This window comes from Bos indicus, chromosome X (assembly GCF_029378745.1).
Source record: "Bos indicus isolate NIAB-ARS_2022 breed Sahiwal x Tharparkar chromosome X, NIAB-ARS_B.indTharparkar_mat_pri_1.0, whole genome shotgun sequence".
Taxonomy (NCBI): Eukaryota; Metazoa; Chordata; class Mammalia; order Artiodactyla; family Bovidae; genus Bos; species Bos indicus.
The window spans coordinates 118,936,587-118,957,044 of NC_091789.1; the positions used below are offsets into that span (position 1 = coordinate 118,936,587).

General features: G+C 39.0%; 1 protein-coding gene across 9 annotated transcripts in view; it reads left to right on the top strand.

Moving 5' to 3' along the window:
• DMD (dystrophin) overlaps positions 1 to 20,458 on the top strand; it is a 2,362,639-nt gene that overhangs the window by 1,081,316 nt on the left and 1,260,865 nt on the right. For all 9 annotated transcript variants that reach the window (XM_070783459.1, XM_070783466.1, XM_070783462.1 and 6 more), the window contains one exon: positions 16,268 to 16,440. In XM_070783459.1, the coding sequence (XP_070639560.1) occupies positions 16,268 to 16,440 (173 nt within the window). The remainder of the gene's footprint in view (positions 1 to 16,267; positions 16,441 to 20,458) is intronic.

Here is a 20,458-nt window from a genome sequence, read left to right on the forward strand (position 1 = left end):
CCTGTTCCCTATGATAACTGATATCCATCATAATCATAACCATAGGAAAAAAAAAGTTGTTTTTCTTGTTCACCACTGTATCTGCAACTCCTAGTACAGTCATTGTTTAGTCACTGTCATGTCCGATTCTTTACAACCCCCTGAACTGCAGCCCACCACGCTCCTCTGTCCATGGGATTTCTCAGGCAAGAATACTGGAGTGGATTGCCATTTCCTTCTCCAGGGGATCTTCCCAACCCGGAGATCGAACCTGCATCTTCTGCATTGGCAGGCAGATTCTTTACCACTGAGCCATCAGGGGGGACAGTACCTAACAGTTAATAGGCACTCGATGAATATCTATCTGTTCAATGAACGAAAGAATGGATGATAGTCTGTTAAATCCAGATATAAAGTCTGTGACTGAAGAGGACAGAGCATTAATCAAGCTCCTAGTGACAAGAATATTTTCAAAAAAAGAGACAAAATTAACCTCCTTTACATTATGAGATCAAACTAGTCAATACTAAAGGAAATCAACTCTGAATATTCGTTGGAAGTACTGATACTGAAGCTGAAGAGCCAATATTTTGACCACCTGATGCAAAGAGCCGACTCACTGGAAAAGACCCTGATTCTTGTAAATAATTATACAAATTTTAAATTTTATAAAACTCACATTACTTCATCATATATCTAAAATCTGAAAAATTATTGTAAATTAAATTTCCAAGTAAATACTCCTTAAAAATTACCTTTATGATATGGTGAAACATAAAATTCCATATTTATAAGTAAAAAGAAAACAAGCTTTAAATGTTAATGGTAACATAAAATATACACAAAGGTATTCCCAGATTTGGCAAGTAGCCTAATGGTTTAAAAAAAAAAACAAACAGTTTACACGAAGAGAATGCACATAGCTGAAAATATTTGCTTCGACAGAAACTTTGGTTAAGAATCTTATTTACTTTCAATCATATTTACTGTATTTCCAAAGCTACGTGTTACTTATTCACAGGTAAAACTTTTCATTATCCTATTAATTTTATGTCCAAATGAATATTTATTTTAATATTTAATATTGAAGATGCAGACTCTAAGTTGTTCCAAGTTTCCATGCTACATGGCTTTTACCAAGAACAGGATGCTATTTTTTAGATTGTTTTTTGTTGTTGTTATATGTGGAGTTTTATTTTCAATGAAATATGCTGAATTCATTTTTTCCTAATCCTAGTTCAGTGATTTAGAATCCTTTGTTCTGAGTTCAGAATTATTACTTAAACTATTCAAAAGCATTGAAGCTCTAAGTGAAGGATAGTTTAATGAATAGTGTTTTTCTTTCTTCCTTGCAATTCTGAAATTTTTGCTTTTTTCTCTTTTGCCATTTAAAAAAGCTGATCTCTATCCATTTTCTTGCTTAAAATGGTAATCATGAGCATGTTGGTACTTTGATAACATTAAACTAAACCTTATAAATTGGCATTATGTGGGTAAAAGTATTCAAACCTTGGCAATTGCATATAGTTCAATCTACTACAGTGACTTTTACCCATGTCTGCTTATTTCTGAACTCTAGTGCATATAATTAAACAGTCAAGGAAAAAATCAAGAACTTTGTGTTGTAAATCACACATAATTAATTAATGGATACCAATTATTACCAATTTCCAAATTGAATTTTCCAAACCTGAGGCAAAACATTAAAGGGTGTTCTCACCATTAGGGAAATGTCTAGGGTTTAACAAACATAATGAAAGGAGGTTAAGACTTAAGGTCCCTCTCATGTAACATGTGTTGTTTTGTTGTTTGTTGGTTTTATTAAATTTGTACATTTACATTCAGAACAATTATATGGAACAGTGGTTCTGCTTTTCTCTCCCAGTATAAAATACTATAATAGAAAGCATGTTCTCCCAATATCAAAAACATTAACCATTTATAAAATGTACAAAGTATTGCCAAATCTGTTTCCTATTTTTCCCAAATAGTATACTGGCATTTGTGTTAATTTGTACAAATTTAATTACATTCCATCTTGAATAATTGTGTGAACTTGCTTGATCCCACATACTGGATTTTTTGTTCTTTATCAAAATAATAAGATGTTCATGATTGCGTATTTAAATAGGATAAAGGAGTATCAAGTGAAAAGAAGAAAGAAAAGCATCTTGTCCATATTTTCCAATCCCATCCCTCAGCAGTAATCCGTTTCCACGTTTCCCTGGATTATTGTATGCAATAGAGTGTTTCTCTGTAAAAGCTATCTGCCCTTCCTTTGCTTAGTTACACAAGACTTAAAAGCATGTCCTGGTGCTAAAAATTTTGGAAAGATAGAATGCCATATGTTTAATTTTTAATGATGAGAAAAGCATTTGCTTCTATGCAACTCTCTTTTACCATGAGCAAGAGCCAATTTTTCTTTCAAGATATTTTTCTCTAAAAAGATTTTGACAATGTGTGCAACTTAATGCAAAATGTACCTATCACAAAAGGACTTACAAAATCACTTTCTGTTTAGTTGGTACTAATGGATTAGAATTGTCATCTTTGAGGAACAATTGGAGCAGTGGAGTACAGGTTTTGCATTTGGTGCTCTTGTTCTTGTTGGTGCTCTGTGGCATCTGGGAAATTAGGCATAATTCTAAAAGGACTCTGTCTATTGTTAGATATCTCAGGTACTGTGAGGAAACCATGGAGAAACTTGGCCGGGAATACATAGAGATTGTTACTCTACTGTTTACTCTTAACAGCTAAATAACCAATAAAAGTAAAACAGAATAAACAGGGAGAAATCCAAAGTACTCACAACATCTGTTCAGGCCTGAATGTGTGTCCACATGGTTCGAGAACAATGTAACAAACCTTAAAGGATCAATGGCTCCATTCAAATTGATTTTCATAAACAGGTTAAGATACAGAGCTTCAACTAAGCTTTTCACTTCAAACGAACACATATATAGTGAGGCCTGAATACTGTCTTTAACTCTAAAAGAGAAATGGAAAATATGGTCCCTGTGCTCTGGTAATTTGTAACTTTAATTGAATACACAGGTCAGACTTATACAAACAAATTAGAAAGTAATAAAAGTAGGAAAGACATAATACAGCCAAAATACCTTGTATAAGGCATGTGTTACTCAATTTGTGAAAAGTAGAAAGCAATGTGGACTTTCCAGATGGCTTAGTGGTAAAGAACTCTTGCCTGCCAATGCAGGAGACATGGGTTTGATCCCTAGGTCAGGAATATCCCCTAGAGAACAAAATGGCAACCCACTCCAATATTCTTGCCTAGGAAATCCCCTGGACAGAGGAACCTGGCAGCCTACAGTCCGTGGGGTCACAAAAGAGTCAGACACAACTTAGCAGCTAAACAACAACAAAAAATCAATGTAGACAGCAGAAACTGAAAATAATTTTATTGAGGAGAAAGCCTTTAAAATAGTCATGCTTTGAATATAAGTGACATTTGGACAATACTAGCACCCCACTCCAGTACTCTTGCCTGGAGAATCCCATGGACGGAGGAGCCTGGTGGGCTGCAGTCCATGGGGTCGCTAGGAGTCAGACACAACTGAGCGACTTCACTTTCACTTTTCACTTTCATGCATTGGAGAAGGAAATGGCAACCCACTCCAGTGTTCTTGCCTGGAGAATCCCAGGGATGGGAGAGCCTGGTGGGCTCTATGGGGTTGCACAGAGTCGAACACAACTAAAGCGACTTAGCAGTGGCAGCAGCGGTAGCTACCACTTATTTATTATGTGCCAGGATACATTCTAAATTTTTTGCTATGATAACTTGTCACCACATCAACCCTATTAGGAAAGCACTATCATTATACCTGTATTCTGAACTATCCAAGCTGGACATAATGGTTTCGTTCAAAGTGCTGAGAGCTTCTAATTCTGAATACATTCTCAAGGTATAGAGTTCATAGGATTTGGTAGCCAATTGCATGTGGGTTGATAGAGAGAATATTCAAGGATAAAACTAAGAATTTTGGCATAAACAGCTGAGACAGTGGAGTTGCCATTAACTATAACATGTGGAAAATTGTAAGACAAACAAGGAAGGATACACGGTTGAGTATAAGTTTGGTTTTGATGTGTTAAGTTTAAGATGTTTATTAGACTTCCATGTGGACATCAAGAAATATATTGAATATCTCTTGAATATATAGAATAAGTTAAGTTCAAGAGGTCTTTGCAGTTAGAGATAAAAATTTAGGAATCACTCTTCCACACTTGCTCACAAAATATGGGTTTTTCTGATATCCCCTTTCCAACTGTCTTTTCTATAACCCCACCTCTGTAGATAGTCTCAGCCATTCCCATGGTCTAAATATCATCTGGACACAAATGGATCTTATTGGTAGAGATGGAAAACAGGATAGGCAAGATGTCAAGATGGTGTCATAGAATCGCTGCTCATAGTGCCCAATAGTGGGGCATTGGCACATGTAGGGACTCAACCATCGAATGACTGACTCTGCTGAAAGCTACAGCAAAGTGCTTATGGGCTAACAGAAAAAGGAGGACTTTGACTTTCTGGTTCACTGTTGTATTCCCAGTATATAGACTGTATCAGGCACATGGCAGATTTTCAACAGATATTTGTTGAATTAATGAATGAAGACAGACCTGCAGCTCTCAGAGAAATGGAGAGAAACCTGAGGCCTAGCAGAACTTGGTAAGACTACAGAGGCCAGGGCTGTGTGGTGAAGGCCATATTTGACAGTGCTGAATGCTGCAGAGGCAGGAAAAAGATGCGATCAAGAAGCTATTAGTGAACCAAATAGAAAATTTCCTCAGGAAGTAAATAGAGTTTAAAAAAAAATGTGAATCACAGGTGTTTTATAGCCATCTGCTCACATTAAGTCATTCTGAGACATAAAAGATGAAGAATCACTAGAAAGCAATTTTATAATTTATAAATTAAGTTCAATATACTTCAAGCCAGAATATAATTGAAATATGTAAGTCACTTTTCAGGGAAAATACACTCAACAATCAATTTCATATTATCTTTTATTTTACTTATTGTGTTATATATCTGAGACTGTATGGTTTCAATTTTTGGGTAGCTTTTCTTTTTTCTTATGGAAACAGTCTTACTAAAGGAACACTGACAAAACTTGAAGTAAATATTTTATAAATAATTTATAAATATTTTATTACAAACCTTAAAATAGAAGGCAAAATTTCAGATTGTTTGTATACACATCCTACGATCGAACAATTATTTAAAACCTTTCCTCAGAGTTTTAAACTCACAAAGCTGTGTTTGAGCTGACTTCTTGGTGTAAAACAGGACTAAGCATACCTACATGTGTGAGACATTCTCAGTTTTTGATTGTGTGCCAAAGCTTGTGCAAGTGCTGAACTGAATTTGAATTCTCTGTTGTTTATGTGTGAAATGGCCATTTATTTTTATGACTACATGGAAGTCATGACAGCAATACGAATTTCAAGTGGCACTTTTAGAAATAGAAATCATACAGGCACTTTTCAGAGTAAATATGAAACAAATAACTTGCTGTAAGAGGACACATTAAAAATTCACTAAGTTCTTGTTTAAGTTTATTGTCATCAGAAATGATTACTAATATGTTCAGTTTATCAGCTCTCAGTGTCTCCTACTCTAGCCCTGTCCAGTTTCTTCAGTATCTTGTTTGACATTGATATAAATAGATTTAACATTTACGTGGGAAAAGGCATGCTTTGTAATGAAACATTCTGACAGCAAGGAAGTAGTTGTCACTTTATACTAAATGGAAGAAAAACCAAAAATCAGAAATGTGCCCATTATGATAGAGAACAGAGCCTCATTAAATTAGGAGTTACTTGAGGCCTTTATCTCAGCCTGATTAGTTGGCAAATAGGTGCCTTGTTTGGTTTCCTAGATCAGTTGTCTGTAGTCTCTAGTTTCTCTTTTTTAGCTCATTAAAGACACTTATAGATTCCAAATGGATTCTTTTCTTAAAGTGAGACCCACATTTCTAAATATTATTTTATCTCAAACTGAGGCCTATATTATGCTGGCTGTGTTACCAATGAGCTCTTATTTAAACAACATGCTGTTCACCTAGAAATGTGAATTACAGCAGTGTAGTTTACTATCTTGTTTTTCCTCATTTTACATATTCAGGCTTTTACTTTCAATTGTGAAAGTTACTTGCCAATCCAAATTTTCTCTATCAAAAGTGTATAAATAAGGATCTCATTTAACTTACTTGATTCTAGGAACCACAGTGGCAAGGATGCTATTTTGAAATATTGAGGACTTAAATTATATAGACTCAAGCCTTCCAGACATTGAAATTTCCATTTCCAGGAAGTGTGTCTAACAAATAAACGTCTCATCGAATTGAAATTGGGAGCAGGGAGGTCATTTCATAGGGGCATGTCAACATCAAGAAAAAAGTTAACTAGTAAGTGGGTACTTCCTCATTTTGCCATCATATTTCAGGTAAGATAAGCAACTATTCTGGGAGAGAGAGAAATGGAAATAATATACTCTATAGTGATCCTAGGGATTTTTCCATCTCCATAGCAACTACAGAGACTATGATTTCCTTTTTAGAGGGTCAGAAACTATAAAGATCACTTATTTCTAGACAAACCAAAATAGTAAAAAGCTATAAAAGATCTCATCTCTGACTTTAAACTGTGGAAACTGCTACAGAATTTTCTTTGGTGCATATACCATTTTTTTTTTTTTTTCTGTATGCAGTGCCTCTTGGACAAGAGTATGTGTAGGGACTTCAAAAAGGATTTCCTGGACTCCAGCCAATTTTGACAGCATTCTGCAAGAATGCACCAAGGAGCTATTATCTAGATATCCAGGGAGTATGACATCTTCTGCCCCAGTTTTTGCTTTTTGCTTCTCTCATTTAAGATAGAAAGTTTTCCTGCTTTGGCAATGTGCTGCCCTGCATTGCTAAAATTGTTCACAACTCGATTCTGAGCAATTCTACCACTTCCCAGAGAATTGGAAACTCTCCAGAGATTTGGATTAAAAATCAGGAAGCTTTGCAAGGTCAAATCATCTGAGAGAGAATATATATTCTCTCTCACACACCCCACATTGAAACCATAAAAGAAATTCTTTTAGACCAGTAGGGAAGATACTCCCACCCTTCTCTTCGATTTTACCCCCATAGGAAATGACAGCTATTCATTGTAAGTGTCTGGGATCCCAACATGCAGACAAATGGAGCTGGTTGCCCCAGTGTGAATTTCAGTACTCAGCCTATCAGTGAGCTGAATGCTTGGTGTCAAGTGGAGAACATATCAGAGTTCTGGATTTTTGCCCTTGGGCTGGCAGCCACGCGAACCTGGAGTCTGTGACTCACATCAGCAAGAGTCTAGCCAGTGCAAGCATTGGGGAAGGTCATTTGGTCAGTAGAGTTAACAGAAGCAGCAGAGAAAGTCATGTTGGTGCATGTTCCTGGCACGTGACCTAATCTAGCTAGTGTGTGCATGCGTGCTCAGTCATGTATACTGTTTGAGACCTCATGGACCATAGCCTGCCAGGCTCCTCTGTCTATGGGATTCTCCAGGAAGGAATACTGGAGTGGGTTGCCATGTCCTCTTCCAGGGAATCTTCCTGACCCAGGGATTGAACCCATATCTCTTGAATCTCCTGTATTGGCAGGTGGATTCTTTCCTATTGTACCATCTGCTGCTGCTGCTAAGTCGCTTCAGTCGTGTCCGACTCTGTGAGACCCCAGAGACAGCAGCCCACGAGGCTCCCCTGTCCCTGGGATTCTCCAGGCAAGAACACTGGAGTGGGTTGCCATTTCCTTCTCCCATGCCTGAAAGGGAAAAGTGGAAGTGAAGTCGCTCAGTCGTGTCCGACTCAGTGACCCCATGGACTGCAGCCTACTAGGCTCCTCTGTCCATGGGATTTTCCAGGCAAGAGTACTGGAGTGGGGTGCCATTGCCTTCTCCGTTGTACCATCTGGGAAGCCCCAATCCAGCGAGTTCAGTTCAGTTCATTTCAGTCGCTCAGTCATGTCCGACTCTTTGCGAGCCCATGAATCACAGCACGCCAGGCCTCCCTGTCCATCACCAATTCCCGGAGTTCACTCAGACTCACGTCCATCGAGTCAGTGATGCCATCCAGCCATCTCATCCTCTGTCGTCCCCTTCTCCTCCTGCCCCCAATCCCTCCCAGCATCAGAGTCTTTTCCAATGAGTCAACTCTTTGCATGAGGTACCCAAAGTACTGGAGTTTCAGCTTTAGCATCATTCCTTCCAAAGAAATCCCAAGGCTGATCTCCTTCAGAATGGACTGGTTGGATCTCCTTGCAGTCCAAGGGACTCTCAAGAGTCTTCTCCAACACTATAGCTCAAAAGCATCAATTCTTTGGTGCTCAGCCTTCTTCACAGTCCAACTCTCACATCCATACATGACCACAGGAAAAACCATAGCCTTGACTAGACGGACCTTTGTTGGCAAAGTAATGTCTCTGCTTTTCAATATGCTATCTAGGTTGGTCATAACTTTCCTTCCAAGGAGTAAGTGTCTTTTGATTTCATGGCTGCAATCACCATCTGCAGTGATTTTTGAGCCCCCAAAAATAAAGTCTGACACTGTTTCCAGTTTTTCCCCATCTATTTCCCATGAAGTGATGGGACCGGATGCCATGATCTTCGTTTTCTGAATGTTGAGCTTTAAGCCAACTTTTTCACTCTCCTCTTTCACTTTCATCAAGAGGCTTTTTAGTTCCTAGTTGGGTAGCCCTAAATATTCCACCCAAGACTCTAGGCTCAGAGTGAAATTTTACCAGGTGAATAAAAGAAAGAAAGAATGTAAGAGGCTTTCTTGAGTGCAGTGACCTCTAAGGCATTGATAACATATCCAAGATCCATCCTGTCTTTTAAACATTTTTGTTATAGTATCTGTCTTCATTTTATTAAACTTTTCCTCCATAAAGAAGTGTCTTATGTGAAATAAAACAAACTGTAGCATCATACTAGGTTATTTTCAATTTGTAGTGAAAGAGGGTGACATTGGAACACAGTCTTCTCTGTCCAGAGTTACATTTCCACACTTTCAAGATGCTGAGATTGCTCTTGATAAGATCACCAATCACCTCACACATACCCACGGTTGACCTTTTACTCCTGTTTCTAGATGCATTTGACTTGTTGGCAGCTCCCTCCATCTCTCCTGATGTTCATTCTTCCTTTGATTTGAAAATATATACATTACTCTTCTGGTTCTTCTCCAAGGTCTGATGAGATCTGCTCTTTGGACATATTCATCTCCACCCTTTACGTCTGCTTTCCACAAAGGTTCATCCTTAGGCAAAATTTCACACTTTTACTCTAACAAACATTTCTGAGCAGTTTTGCCATCTCTCCTACCATTAAACAATACCTACTCTATTCCACTGACTAGCCATTCTGTATGTAACACAGGCAGAACAGTTATATCCTGCATTTTCTCCAGAAGAGTAATGTCACAGACTATTTTCTGTGTTGGCATGCCTTCCTTTCCCTCATATGGTAATCCTTGGTCTCCCAGATAAATATCCTGACCACAGAATTAAATTAACTTGCTTAACAACAACAACAAAAAACTTGAAACCTTCTAATCACAAGGTATTCATGGACTTGAAGACAACACCGGGGAACTGTATAAATAGTCTCGCCCTCTTCCCCACCCCCGCTGTCTCTGAAATTCATTCACACCACCCATAACCATCATGTCTAGAGGACTAGCAGAACTGACAACACAACTGTTTTCCTTAGGGTGTCAAGGTAAGCACTGACTTTCCCCTTACAAATGACATTATCTATATCCTCACCAGCTTCTGTAGATTCATCTTCCCCCAAGGCAAGTCCTCATGCACCGCAGTCGTGAAGGCAGACTCTGAAGCAAACTCCACCAGTCTGACTGGGAAGGTGCAGGCTCAGCAACAGGCATTCCCTGTCTAGCCTCGTCTCCATTTCAGACATGGCTGAGATCCTCCCAGATTTTGCCTGAGAGTTGGCCAACATATTTATTTTACTGATACTTGGTCAGTTTTTATGTTTATACAGTTGACTCTTGAACAGCCTGGGTTTTGTTGTTGTTGTTGTTAAGCAGGTCAATTTAACTCTGTGTTCAGGATATTTATCTGAGAGACCAAGGATTACCATATGAGGGAAAGGAAGGCATGCCAACACAGAAAATAGCCTTTTTATGTTTTCCATAGAAAATTCTATAGAGCTGAGCTTCCCTGGTGGCTCAGACAGTAGACAAATCTGCCTGCAATGCAGGAGACCCAGGTTTCATCCCTGGGTCAGGAAGATCCCCTGATGACTGCCCACTCCAGTATTCTTGCCTGAAAAATTCCAGGGACAGAGGAGTCTGGCGGGCTACAGTTCTTGCAGTCGCAAAGAGTCAGACACAACTGAGCAGCCAACACTTTCGCTTTGACTACTGCTGCTGCTGCTAAGTCGCTTCAGTCATGTCTGACTCTGTGCAACCCCAGAGACGGCAGCCCACCAGGCTCCACCATCCCTGGGATTCTCCAGGCAAGAACACTGGAGTGGGTTGCCATTTCCTTCTCCAATGCATGAAAATAAAAAGTGAAAGTGAAGTCACTCAGTCGTGTCCGACTCTTAGCGACCCCATGGACTACAGCCTACCAGACTCTTCCATCCATGGATTTTCTAGGCAAGACTACTACAGAACTATACAATCTGTCACTGGACAAATCCACAGATGCCGAGCAACCATGGATATTGAGGGCCAACTATAAATTATACATGGATTAACCCTCATGTTATTCAAGGGTCTACTTTATTTATTTATCCTGACAGAAAGCATATGATCTCTGGATCAGAGAACACACAAGTGATTACTCAAGAGCATCTTAGCACTCATCCTCATGCCCCAAATCCCCATGAGACGTGAGGTGAGGGCCAGATGTTTACCTGTGCATCTATGGGTTACAGTACAAGAGACAAAACTCAGTATCAGAAACATCAGAGCTTATATAAGGGAGTCGGCATATCTGATAAAGACAGAAAGAGAGGCATGGAGGGACTTGGGTGTCAGAAGGGAGAGAGGGGATGAAGATAGAGAAACAGAGAGAGACCTTTGCTCTCCTCTCCAGAGAGGGGGGCAGGTCTCTGTCTGTTATCCTCAGAAGGTAAGTTGGAATGTTGGCAAAGGAATCTAAGGCAGCTTCTGGGTTTCCCTGGAATAATACACTAATCTCAGCTCCAAGGTATATTTGCTGTTCAATGGTCCTTTAACCCAGATACCAGTGTTCTTTGCTCAGAAAGCCTAGAACATGTGGAGATGGGAGAAGATATATGACCCAACTGTATTTGTCATCTCATTTCCCCTTCTCAAAATCTGATGCCAGCTGCCTATTGAATACCTATAGTCTGATGACCCAAAGGCTTTTCATTGTCATCATACACACACACAAACACACACGTGCACACACAAGCATGTACACACAGAACCTGTTCATCCATCTGCAGTCCTTTTACTCAGATACCAGTATTCATTCAGATGCTCAGGACAGAAACCTGGGAGCTAGAGTCGTTCTTCCTCTTTACTCAATACACAGTCACTGACTTCTGCCAAGTTTCCTTCCTAAACCACTTTCTCAATTCAACTCAAATATGAAGGCCAACTAGATTTTTTATTACATTAATAATATTTGAAGTTTTGAGATGTAGAATACAGTGCTGTGTGTGCTTTCCTTGAAAAGAATTCATGTATATCGGAAACATGCTGAAGACTTTTTGGATAGGGGTATAAACTATTATATCAATTTGTTCAAAATAATACAGTTGAGGACGTGAATGAGTGGACATATACAGTGAAACAGTGTTGTCTATGGTTTTATAAGTGTTGGCAGTGGATGATAGATTCATGGGGGCTATTTGTACTATTTTCTTTTTTTTTTTTCTTTTCTGCTTTTGTATGTATTTGAAATTCATGTATGTGTCTGTGTATGTATGAGACGGTTCCCCACTGTCTACTGAATTACATGCAGTATTTTTAAAACACATTGTTAATCATCTCCAGCTGCTATTTCCGGACCCATCTTCCCTGATCCTATACGTTTCTGAAAAGTCAGATATGACTGCTCATGTTTCCTGTCTTTGCATGTGTATTAGCTGCTAAGTATGACATCCTTCCCACTTTAGCTACTCAGCTATGAATATCTACCCCAAATCCTACTTCCTTTATGAGCCCTTTCCGTGGCTTGTGACCACATATATGATTCATTCCTTTTCTGAACTTTGAAAAAAAATTTGGTACCATTTAGATCACTCATCAAATAATTTCTGAACATTTAGCTGGGATTTCTACACTATAACTGTTTCCTTCAGTTTTCCAAACCACACCCTCCCTTACCACCTCAATAAGACCAATTCAAAACTTACTCAAAACAAGTATTGATCCTTATACATAGAAGAACTCAGTAAATGTTTACTCAATTGACTTGTCTTTGACAATTCAGGTAAGCAAAATAACCAAATTCATACTTGCAAGTCTAGACAAATATGGAAGATTTTGGCATTTTTTGAACACTGTTATATATATATTTTAATTATTATATAATGACACTGTGTTTTTTCCCCCTTAAATACAATCTATGTTTAAAAAATTATGGAGTTGATTTTTGTGATACTTTAACTTATTCAACACAAATGCACTGGGTACATACAGTGTACCAGGCATGTGTCTGAGCTCTGGAAACCCTGCACTCATAGGGTCTAGTCTAGTGATACAGAGAAACTAGTAGATAGGCAATCTCATATTAGTCATAAAGGCCATGAAGGAAAATGAACAAACAAGGAAAAGAGAGCACTCAGGGCTGCTACTTAAAATGGAAAGGTAGAGAAGGCTCTTCTGATATGAGAAAGAAGTAAGGAAAGCAGTCATTTAAGTTTCTTGGAGGGAAGAATTATTTTTGGCAGAAAGAACAGCAAATGCAGAAACCTCAAAGCGAGAGTACATTCAGCATGTTCGAGGAACGCAAAGAGGCAAATGAGGCTGAAATGGTGTGCACTTGGAGGAGGGCTTCCCTGGTGGCTCAGCTGGTAAAGAATCCGCCTGCAATGCGTGAGACCTGGGTTTGATCCCTGGGTTGGGAAGATCCCCTGGAGAAGGGAAAGACTACCCACTCCAGTATTCTGGCCTGGAGAATTCCATGGACTGTATAGTTCATGCTGTCACAAAGAGTCTGAGCAACTTTCACTTTTTGGAGGAGACTAAGGAAAAAGTAAGATTGGAATGGCAGGCAGCATACAACCAAGTTGTGCAGAACTTTGTAGGCCCTGATGAAGATTCTGGGTTTGGGTCTTCCCTGGTCCAGTGCCTAGGACTCGGTACTTGCACTGCTGGGGCCCAAGTTTAATCCCTTTTCAGGGAACCAACGTCCCACAAGTTGTGCCTCGTGGGCAAACACTAAATTTGATAAGGAGCATTTGAGAAGTGAAGTAATATGATTTGATTTGTGTTTCTTACAAATTTCTGTGGCTGTTGTGTGGAGGATTGATGGGAGAGGGTCAAGGTAACAAGCAGGAGGGTCATTTAGGTAGGAATTGAAATAATCCAGGTGAGAGACAAGGGTAGCTTATATCAGTTAAAACAAGGGAGATGACGAGAAGAGGTCAAATTCTGGACATGTTCTTGGAAGTAGAGTCTATAGGATCATCCAGTAATATGAATATAGAGGTTAAAAAAGAAGGATCAAGGAGGATTCCAAGGTTGTCAACCTGAATAACTGTTAATTGATATGTCATTTACTGAAATGAGGAAAATAATGGGAAGAAAAGGATAAGGGGATGCTGTTCAGAATGTGGTTGGGGCTATGTAAAGTTTGAGATGCTCCTGAGACATCCAAGTGTCAAGAAAGTTGTTGGAAGTATGAGTATGGATTTCAGAGTTGAGGTCATGGCTGGAGATATAAGTTGGAAAGTCATTGTCATATTTACTGTTCAGTCACTCAGTCACGTCCAACTCTTTGCAACCCCATGGACTGCAGCATGCCAGGTTTCCCTGTCCATCACCATCTCCCAGAGCTTGTTCAAACTCCTGTCCATTGCGTCGGGGATGCCATCCAACCATTTCATCCTCTATTGTCCCCTTCTCCTCCTGCATTCAATCTTTCCAAGGATCAGGGTCATTTCTAATGAGTCAGTTCTTCACATCAGGTGGCCCAAGGATTGGAGGTTCAGCTTCAGCATCAGTCCTTCCAATGAAGATTCAGGGTTGATTTCATTTAGGACTGACTGGTTTGATGTCCTTGTAGTCCAAGGGACTCTCAAGAGTCTTCTCCAACACCACAGTTCAAAAATATCAATTCTTCAGTGCTCAGCCTTATTTATACTCCAACTCTCACATCCATACATAACTACTGGAAAAACCATAGCTTTGACTATACAGACCTTTTTCGGCAAAGTAATGTGTCTGCTTTTTAGTATGCTGTCTAGGTTTGCCATAGCTTTCCTTCAAAGCAGCAGGGGTCTTTTTAAAATTTAATTAATTTTTTTTTATTGAAGGATAATTGCTTTACAGAATTTAGTTGTTTTCTATCAAACCTCAACAAGAATCAGGTATACATATATCACCTCCCTTTTGAACCTCCCTCCCATCTTCTTCCCCATCCCACCCCTTAATTTCATGGATGCAGTCACCGTCTGTAGTGATTTTGAAGTCCAAGAAAATAAAGTTTGTCACTGTTTCCATTGTTTCCCCATCTATTTGCCATGAAGTGATGGGACCAAAGGAAAATTATGACCAACCTAGACAGCATATTAAAAAGCAGAGACATTACTTTGCCAACAAAGGTCCATCTAGTCAAGGCTATGGTTTTTCCAGTAGTCATGTATGGATGTGAGAGTTGGACCATAAAGAAAGCTGAGCGGTGAAGAATTGATGCTTTTGAACTGTGGTGTTGGAAAAGACTCTTGAGAGTCCCTTGAACTGCAAGGAGATCCAACCAGTCCATCCTAAAGGAGATCAGTCCTGGGTGTTCATTGGAGGGACTGATGCTGAAGCTGAAACTCCAATACTTTGGCCACCTGATGTGAAGAGCTGACTCATTGGAAAAGACCTTGATGCTGGGAAAGATTGAGGGCAGGAGGAGAAGGGGAAGACAGAGGATGAGATGGTTGGATGGCATCACTGACTCGATGGACATGGGTTTGGGTGGACTCTGGGATTTGTTGATGGACAGGGAGGCCTGGCATGCTGCGGTTCATGGGGTCACAGACAGTCAGACACGACTGAGCAACTGAACTAACCTGAACTGAACTGATGAGACCGGATGCCATAGTGTTACTTTTTCAAATGCTGACTTTTAAGCCAGCATCAAGAGGCTCTTTAGTTCCTCTTCGCTTTCTGCCATAAGGGTGGTTTTATCTGCATATCTGAGGTTATTGATATTTCTCCTGGCCATCTTGATTCCAGCTGGTGCTTCATCCAGCCCAGCATCTTGCATGATGTATTCTGCATATAACTTAAATAACAGGGTGACACTATACAGCCTTGAAATACCCCTTTCCTAATTTGGAACTAATCTGTTGTTCCATGTCTGGTTCTAACTATTGCCTTTTTGACCTGCATACAGGTTTTTAGGAGTCAGATAAAGTGGTCTGATATTCCAGTCTCTTTAAGAATTTTCCACAGTTTGTCGGGATCCACGCAGTCAAAGGCTTTAGTGTAGTCAATGAAGCAGAAGTAGATGTTTTTCTGGAATCCTCTTGATTTTTCTATGATCCAATGGATGTTGGCAGTTTGATCTCTGGTTCCTCTGACTGTTCTAAATCCATCTTGAACATCTGAGAGTTCTTGGTTCACGTACTATTTGAGGCCTAGCTTGGAGAATTTTGAGCATTGCAATATAGAGATTATTTAAAGTCATGTGACCAAATAGGAGGTAATATATATAGATCAGGAAAGATCTATGCTAGAGCACTCCAATATTAAGAGATTAGTAAGAGGAGAAAGATTCTGTAAAGGAAACTGAGAAGCTGTAGACAAGAAGGTGGAAGAAAAAACAGAAGAATTCAGGTTACAGAAGCCAAAGATAGAGTTTTAAGAAAGAGGGAGTGATTGCCAGTATCAAGATGAAGACTGAATTACCCATTCAAATTGGGCACATTGAAATCAGTGGGCTTCAAGGCTAATGACTTTTAAAAGTCAGAAAATGAAAAATGTAAGACTGTTAGTTACTCTGGGTGTTGGTACATTTCCTTTCTTCTCTTTCCATAGACAACTGAATCATTTCTGACTTGCTTTACAATTTCAATATTGCAGAATATAAAAGACAACCTGCAACAAATCTCAGGTCGGATTGATGTTATTCACAATAAGAAGGCGGCAGCATTGCAAAGCACCACACCCCCAGAAAAGGCAAGGTTACAGGAAGCTCTCTCCAGGCTCGACTTCCAATGGGAAAGAGTGAACAAAATGTACAAGGACCGACAAGGGTAGGTACCAGTTTCCTTTTACTAAAAGGAAATGATTATACCTATCTCCCAGGAATTCTAGAGTTCATGTCCATGCTCTTCATGAAAAAAGAGATAGGGAAGAAGAGAGGGAGATGTATCACTATCACTGGAAAAAGGTAAGTGGAATCAGAACAAATGGTGATATAGTTGAAACTAATGAGCTGAATTCAACAAATTTTTCAGAACCAAAGTTAGCATCATGTTGGAACACTATAATATCCTCAAAAATTTCAGGTCATGTCAAAACCAATTTAGTCATTGAGTTGAGATGGTTTAAATAATTGTGCAGTATAATTTATATACTTTTGGTCAACTCTGTATCCTATAGATTTATAATAGTTTGATATACTTACATTAATATATTGGAAATATAAGCTAGCAACACAAAGTTGACTTTCATGTGTTGTTTCTGTTTTGAAGGTGATCTTTTACATTTTATGTCTCCATACTATTTTGTCTCAAGGAATTTGATTTAAAATTATTAATTTTTCATGCTTTCTTAATTACAATATCTAATTGTTGACCAAATTTTTAAAATTCACATATATTTCTTAGCCTCAGACCACAAGAAGGTGCTGTTTCCTCTTCCAATTTTAGGTGAAACATAATAAAATTGTAATGGCTTAAAGCAGTTTCTTTCAAAGAGTTGTTTCAAGACAGTATTCTTCATTATTATTGGGGGAAATAAAATCATTTTTAATAATTACAAGGAACCTCTTTAGTATCTCTCATATCTGTCCATTTCTTGATGTCTTTACTTCGTTTTTTGTTCTTAATTTACTACATTAGACTCCTAAATCAATACTTCTAGCATAAATCTCAGTGTTTCCAATGATCATGCCTTCTTTGCTCCCAATCATCTTTCATCCAGAATTGTTTTTCTGAAGTGTGAGAACTTAAGTGCTCTCACCTCATTCCTGTTAGAATAAAGTCTAGATTCATTAATTTGGAACAAAAGGCTTTCACATGATCCCTGCTCATGTCAACCTCACTGTGTATCAATTCCTGCCTGCCTACAACTCCTATGAATTCTGCTCTAGCAATATTAACTTGATTTAAAGATTTTCAAATGTCTTCTGCCCCCTCTGCCCTACCTGTCTTCAAGCCTCATGTCAAATGTTATTTCCTTCTTAAAATCCTGAAAATATTAGTTGATCTTAGAAACTTAGATACCATTTTAACATCAATGTAACATAATATCAGCATACAATTTATATATTTGCAAATGTTGCCAGACTTAGCGGCTACATATAGAGTTGGTGCGTGCTAAATCACTTCAGTTGTGTCCAGCTCTTTACAACCCCATGGACTAAAGCCTGCCAGATGCGTCTGTCCATGGGATTTCCCAGGCAGGAATACTGGAGTGGGTTGCCATGCCCTCCTCCAGGGGATCTTCCCAACCCAGGAATCGAACCCATGTCTCTTACATCTCCTGCATTGACAGGCAGGTTCTTTACCACCAGTACCACCTGGGATTCCCCTGCTCCAAAGTCACCTTTCCTAGAATTTACTATAGAGCAATATCTTTTTTTATTTTTATGTCTCCTGCACAAGCTCCTGAAAGACAGAGATATGCTTTATTTTATGTGATATGTTCAGGACTAAGACAGTACTGAGCATGAAGTGGATGTTCAGTGTATCTAAACTGAATCCCCCACCAGGAAGCCTGAGAATATTTTCCCCTGGACTGTCTAATAGTTTTATCTCAACTTACTGGAAAACAGCTGGTTCCAGGGTATCCATAGCCATTCTTGATAAAGGGAAAGAAACTCAGCAGTCCTGCGTATATACAGCAAAAGACAAATTTCTCATTCCATCATGGTATACCTCTCAGTATCCCATACTAAGTCAAAATGAACTTCTGCAAGTTGTTCAATGAGGTCAGTTTCGTCACTCTCTTTTGGGGTGCTCATTCCACATTGGGAATGTGTGTGTCTCTATTGTCTTCTCTCAGGGTTTTCTTCCAGCTATCCAGGCCACCAACACTATCCTCTAAGAACTTTCAGGGTTCTTGGGTAGGCAGTGGCTATGTGCTTCTATAGACACTGACCAGTCTTACAGGAAGACTGAGGTGAGACTTTCTGCTTTCTGAGACTATCCCCCCACCCCACTGTCAGTCATCTTTTGTCACTGAGCTAGGTATTTCCTTCTGACAGTCATGCAGCTCTTTACCTTTCAGTTCACCTTCAACCATAAACTTGAAAAGAAGCAGATCCTCAAACGCCATTCTATAGAGAGAGTAAGCTGAATTCTCACCACAGATCTGGGTGGGCTCTTTCCTACATCTGGCAAGTGATGGAGTGTCACTAACCCCAGTAGACCCACTCCTTACTTATCCAGATGCTGGAAAAGTATCCTCATTTTACTCTAATTAGACTTCCCTAGGAATTGGTCAGGAGCTGCTAAATTTCATGTGACTGTAGTCTAGTCTTGGGTAAAACTGTTTTAAGTTATTGTGTGTGAGTACAGACCCTAGAGTTCAACTTGCTTTAATATCCTGGCTTTGTTGCTGACTGGCTCTATGTCCTTGAGCAAGTTCCCTAACCTTTATGCTCCACAATTCCCCTATCTATAAAATGGGACAAAAATATTTACTAAATCATAGAGTTGTTATGAGGATTAAATGATACAGTGTATGTCGAGTATTTAGTGTGTTGCTTCTACATAATGACTCAGTCAAGCTCGGCAATTTTGATGTTATAAATAATGGTCTCCTGGCTCTGATAGTCTTCATGCCTGTTAATTCTTTCTTATATGCTTTCACATTTTCCTGAGGACCATAGAGAGCTGATTTAAATTCAGTCCCTGATTTGAAGAACCTCCCAGTGCTAGAGAGAAAATGGACAAACAGCCAATAAATTACAGGTTGATAGATACAAGCAATGCTGGAGGGCGAGAACAAGATCCCTGGGGAGTAGCAAAGGAACATCTTACTCCCAGTCAGGAATAAAGCAAGGTCAATGGACCATTCAAGATTCTGAGTTACAACTAACAGAAAGAGACTCCGATTACCTTAGGTCGAATTATATAATTAGAAGAATATCAGGTAACTCATGGAATCGATGGAAAGGCCTAGGATCCGGGTGTAAATATGGGCAGAAATTGTCAAGGAAGACTGATATATGCACCCAGAAACACACCAAGCATCAAGCTACAAGACAAATCTGAATTATAAACTTGTCAGAGCCATGGGCCACTAGTACACCAGAGGTACCATTGCCCCTCTATAGCAGTTGCAACTATCACTTCCCAAAAGTATCAAAATTATTTATTTTTGTGTCACTAATTTTAGAATTACATTTTCTTACAGAATTGCCAGATAAAGAAGTTGTTTATTTTTTTTCCTCTGAAGGTCCAATTAGTGAATATTTTAGTGTGTGCAGATCATGTGATCTCTGTTGTAACTACTCAACTCTTCTGGTGAAGGGTGAAAGAAACCCTAGACAATGCATATACAAATGGGCATGGTTTATTCTAATAAAACTTTATTTATAAAGACAGGCAGTAGGTCAAATTTTGCTGGAGGGCCATAAATTGCCAACTTTTGTAATAAGTTGCATCAGTCATAAAACTAGGTTCTAATTAGGATTAAGAAATATAAATAGCTGCAGTTTGGGCTCCATTTTTTGGAGTGGTAGTGGTAGTCAGGAATTTATCTCCCACCAAGCCCATATAATGGTAGATTCTTAAATCCTTATCAATTAGAATCTATACGTTCTTTTTTCAAATTATGTAGAGTTGATTTACAATGTTGTGCTAATTTCGGATGTACGGCAAAGGAATTAAGTTATATATATATGCATATGTATGTATTATTTTTCATATTCCTTTCCATAATGGTTTACTAGAGTATGTTGAATATATTTCTCTGCGCTATACATTCTGACCTTGTTGTTTATCTGTTTTATATGTAGTAGTTTGTATCTCCTAATCCCGAACTCCTAATTTATCCTCCCCTGACCCTCTTTCCCCTTTGGTAACCATAAGTTTGTTTTCT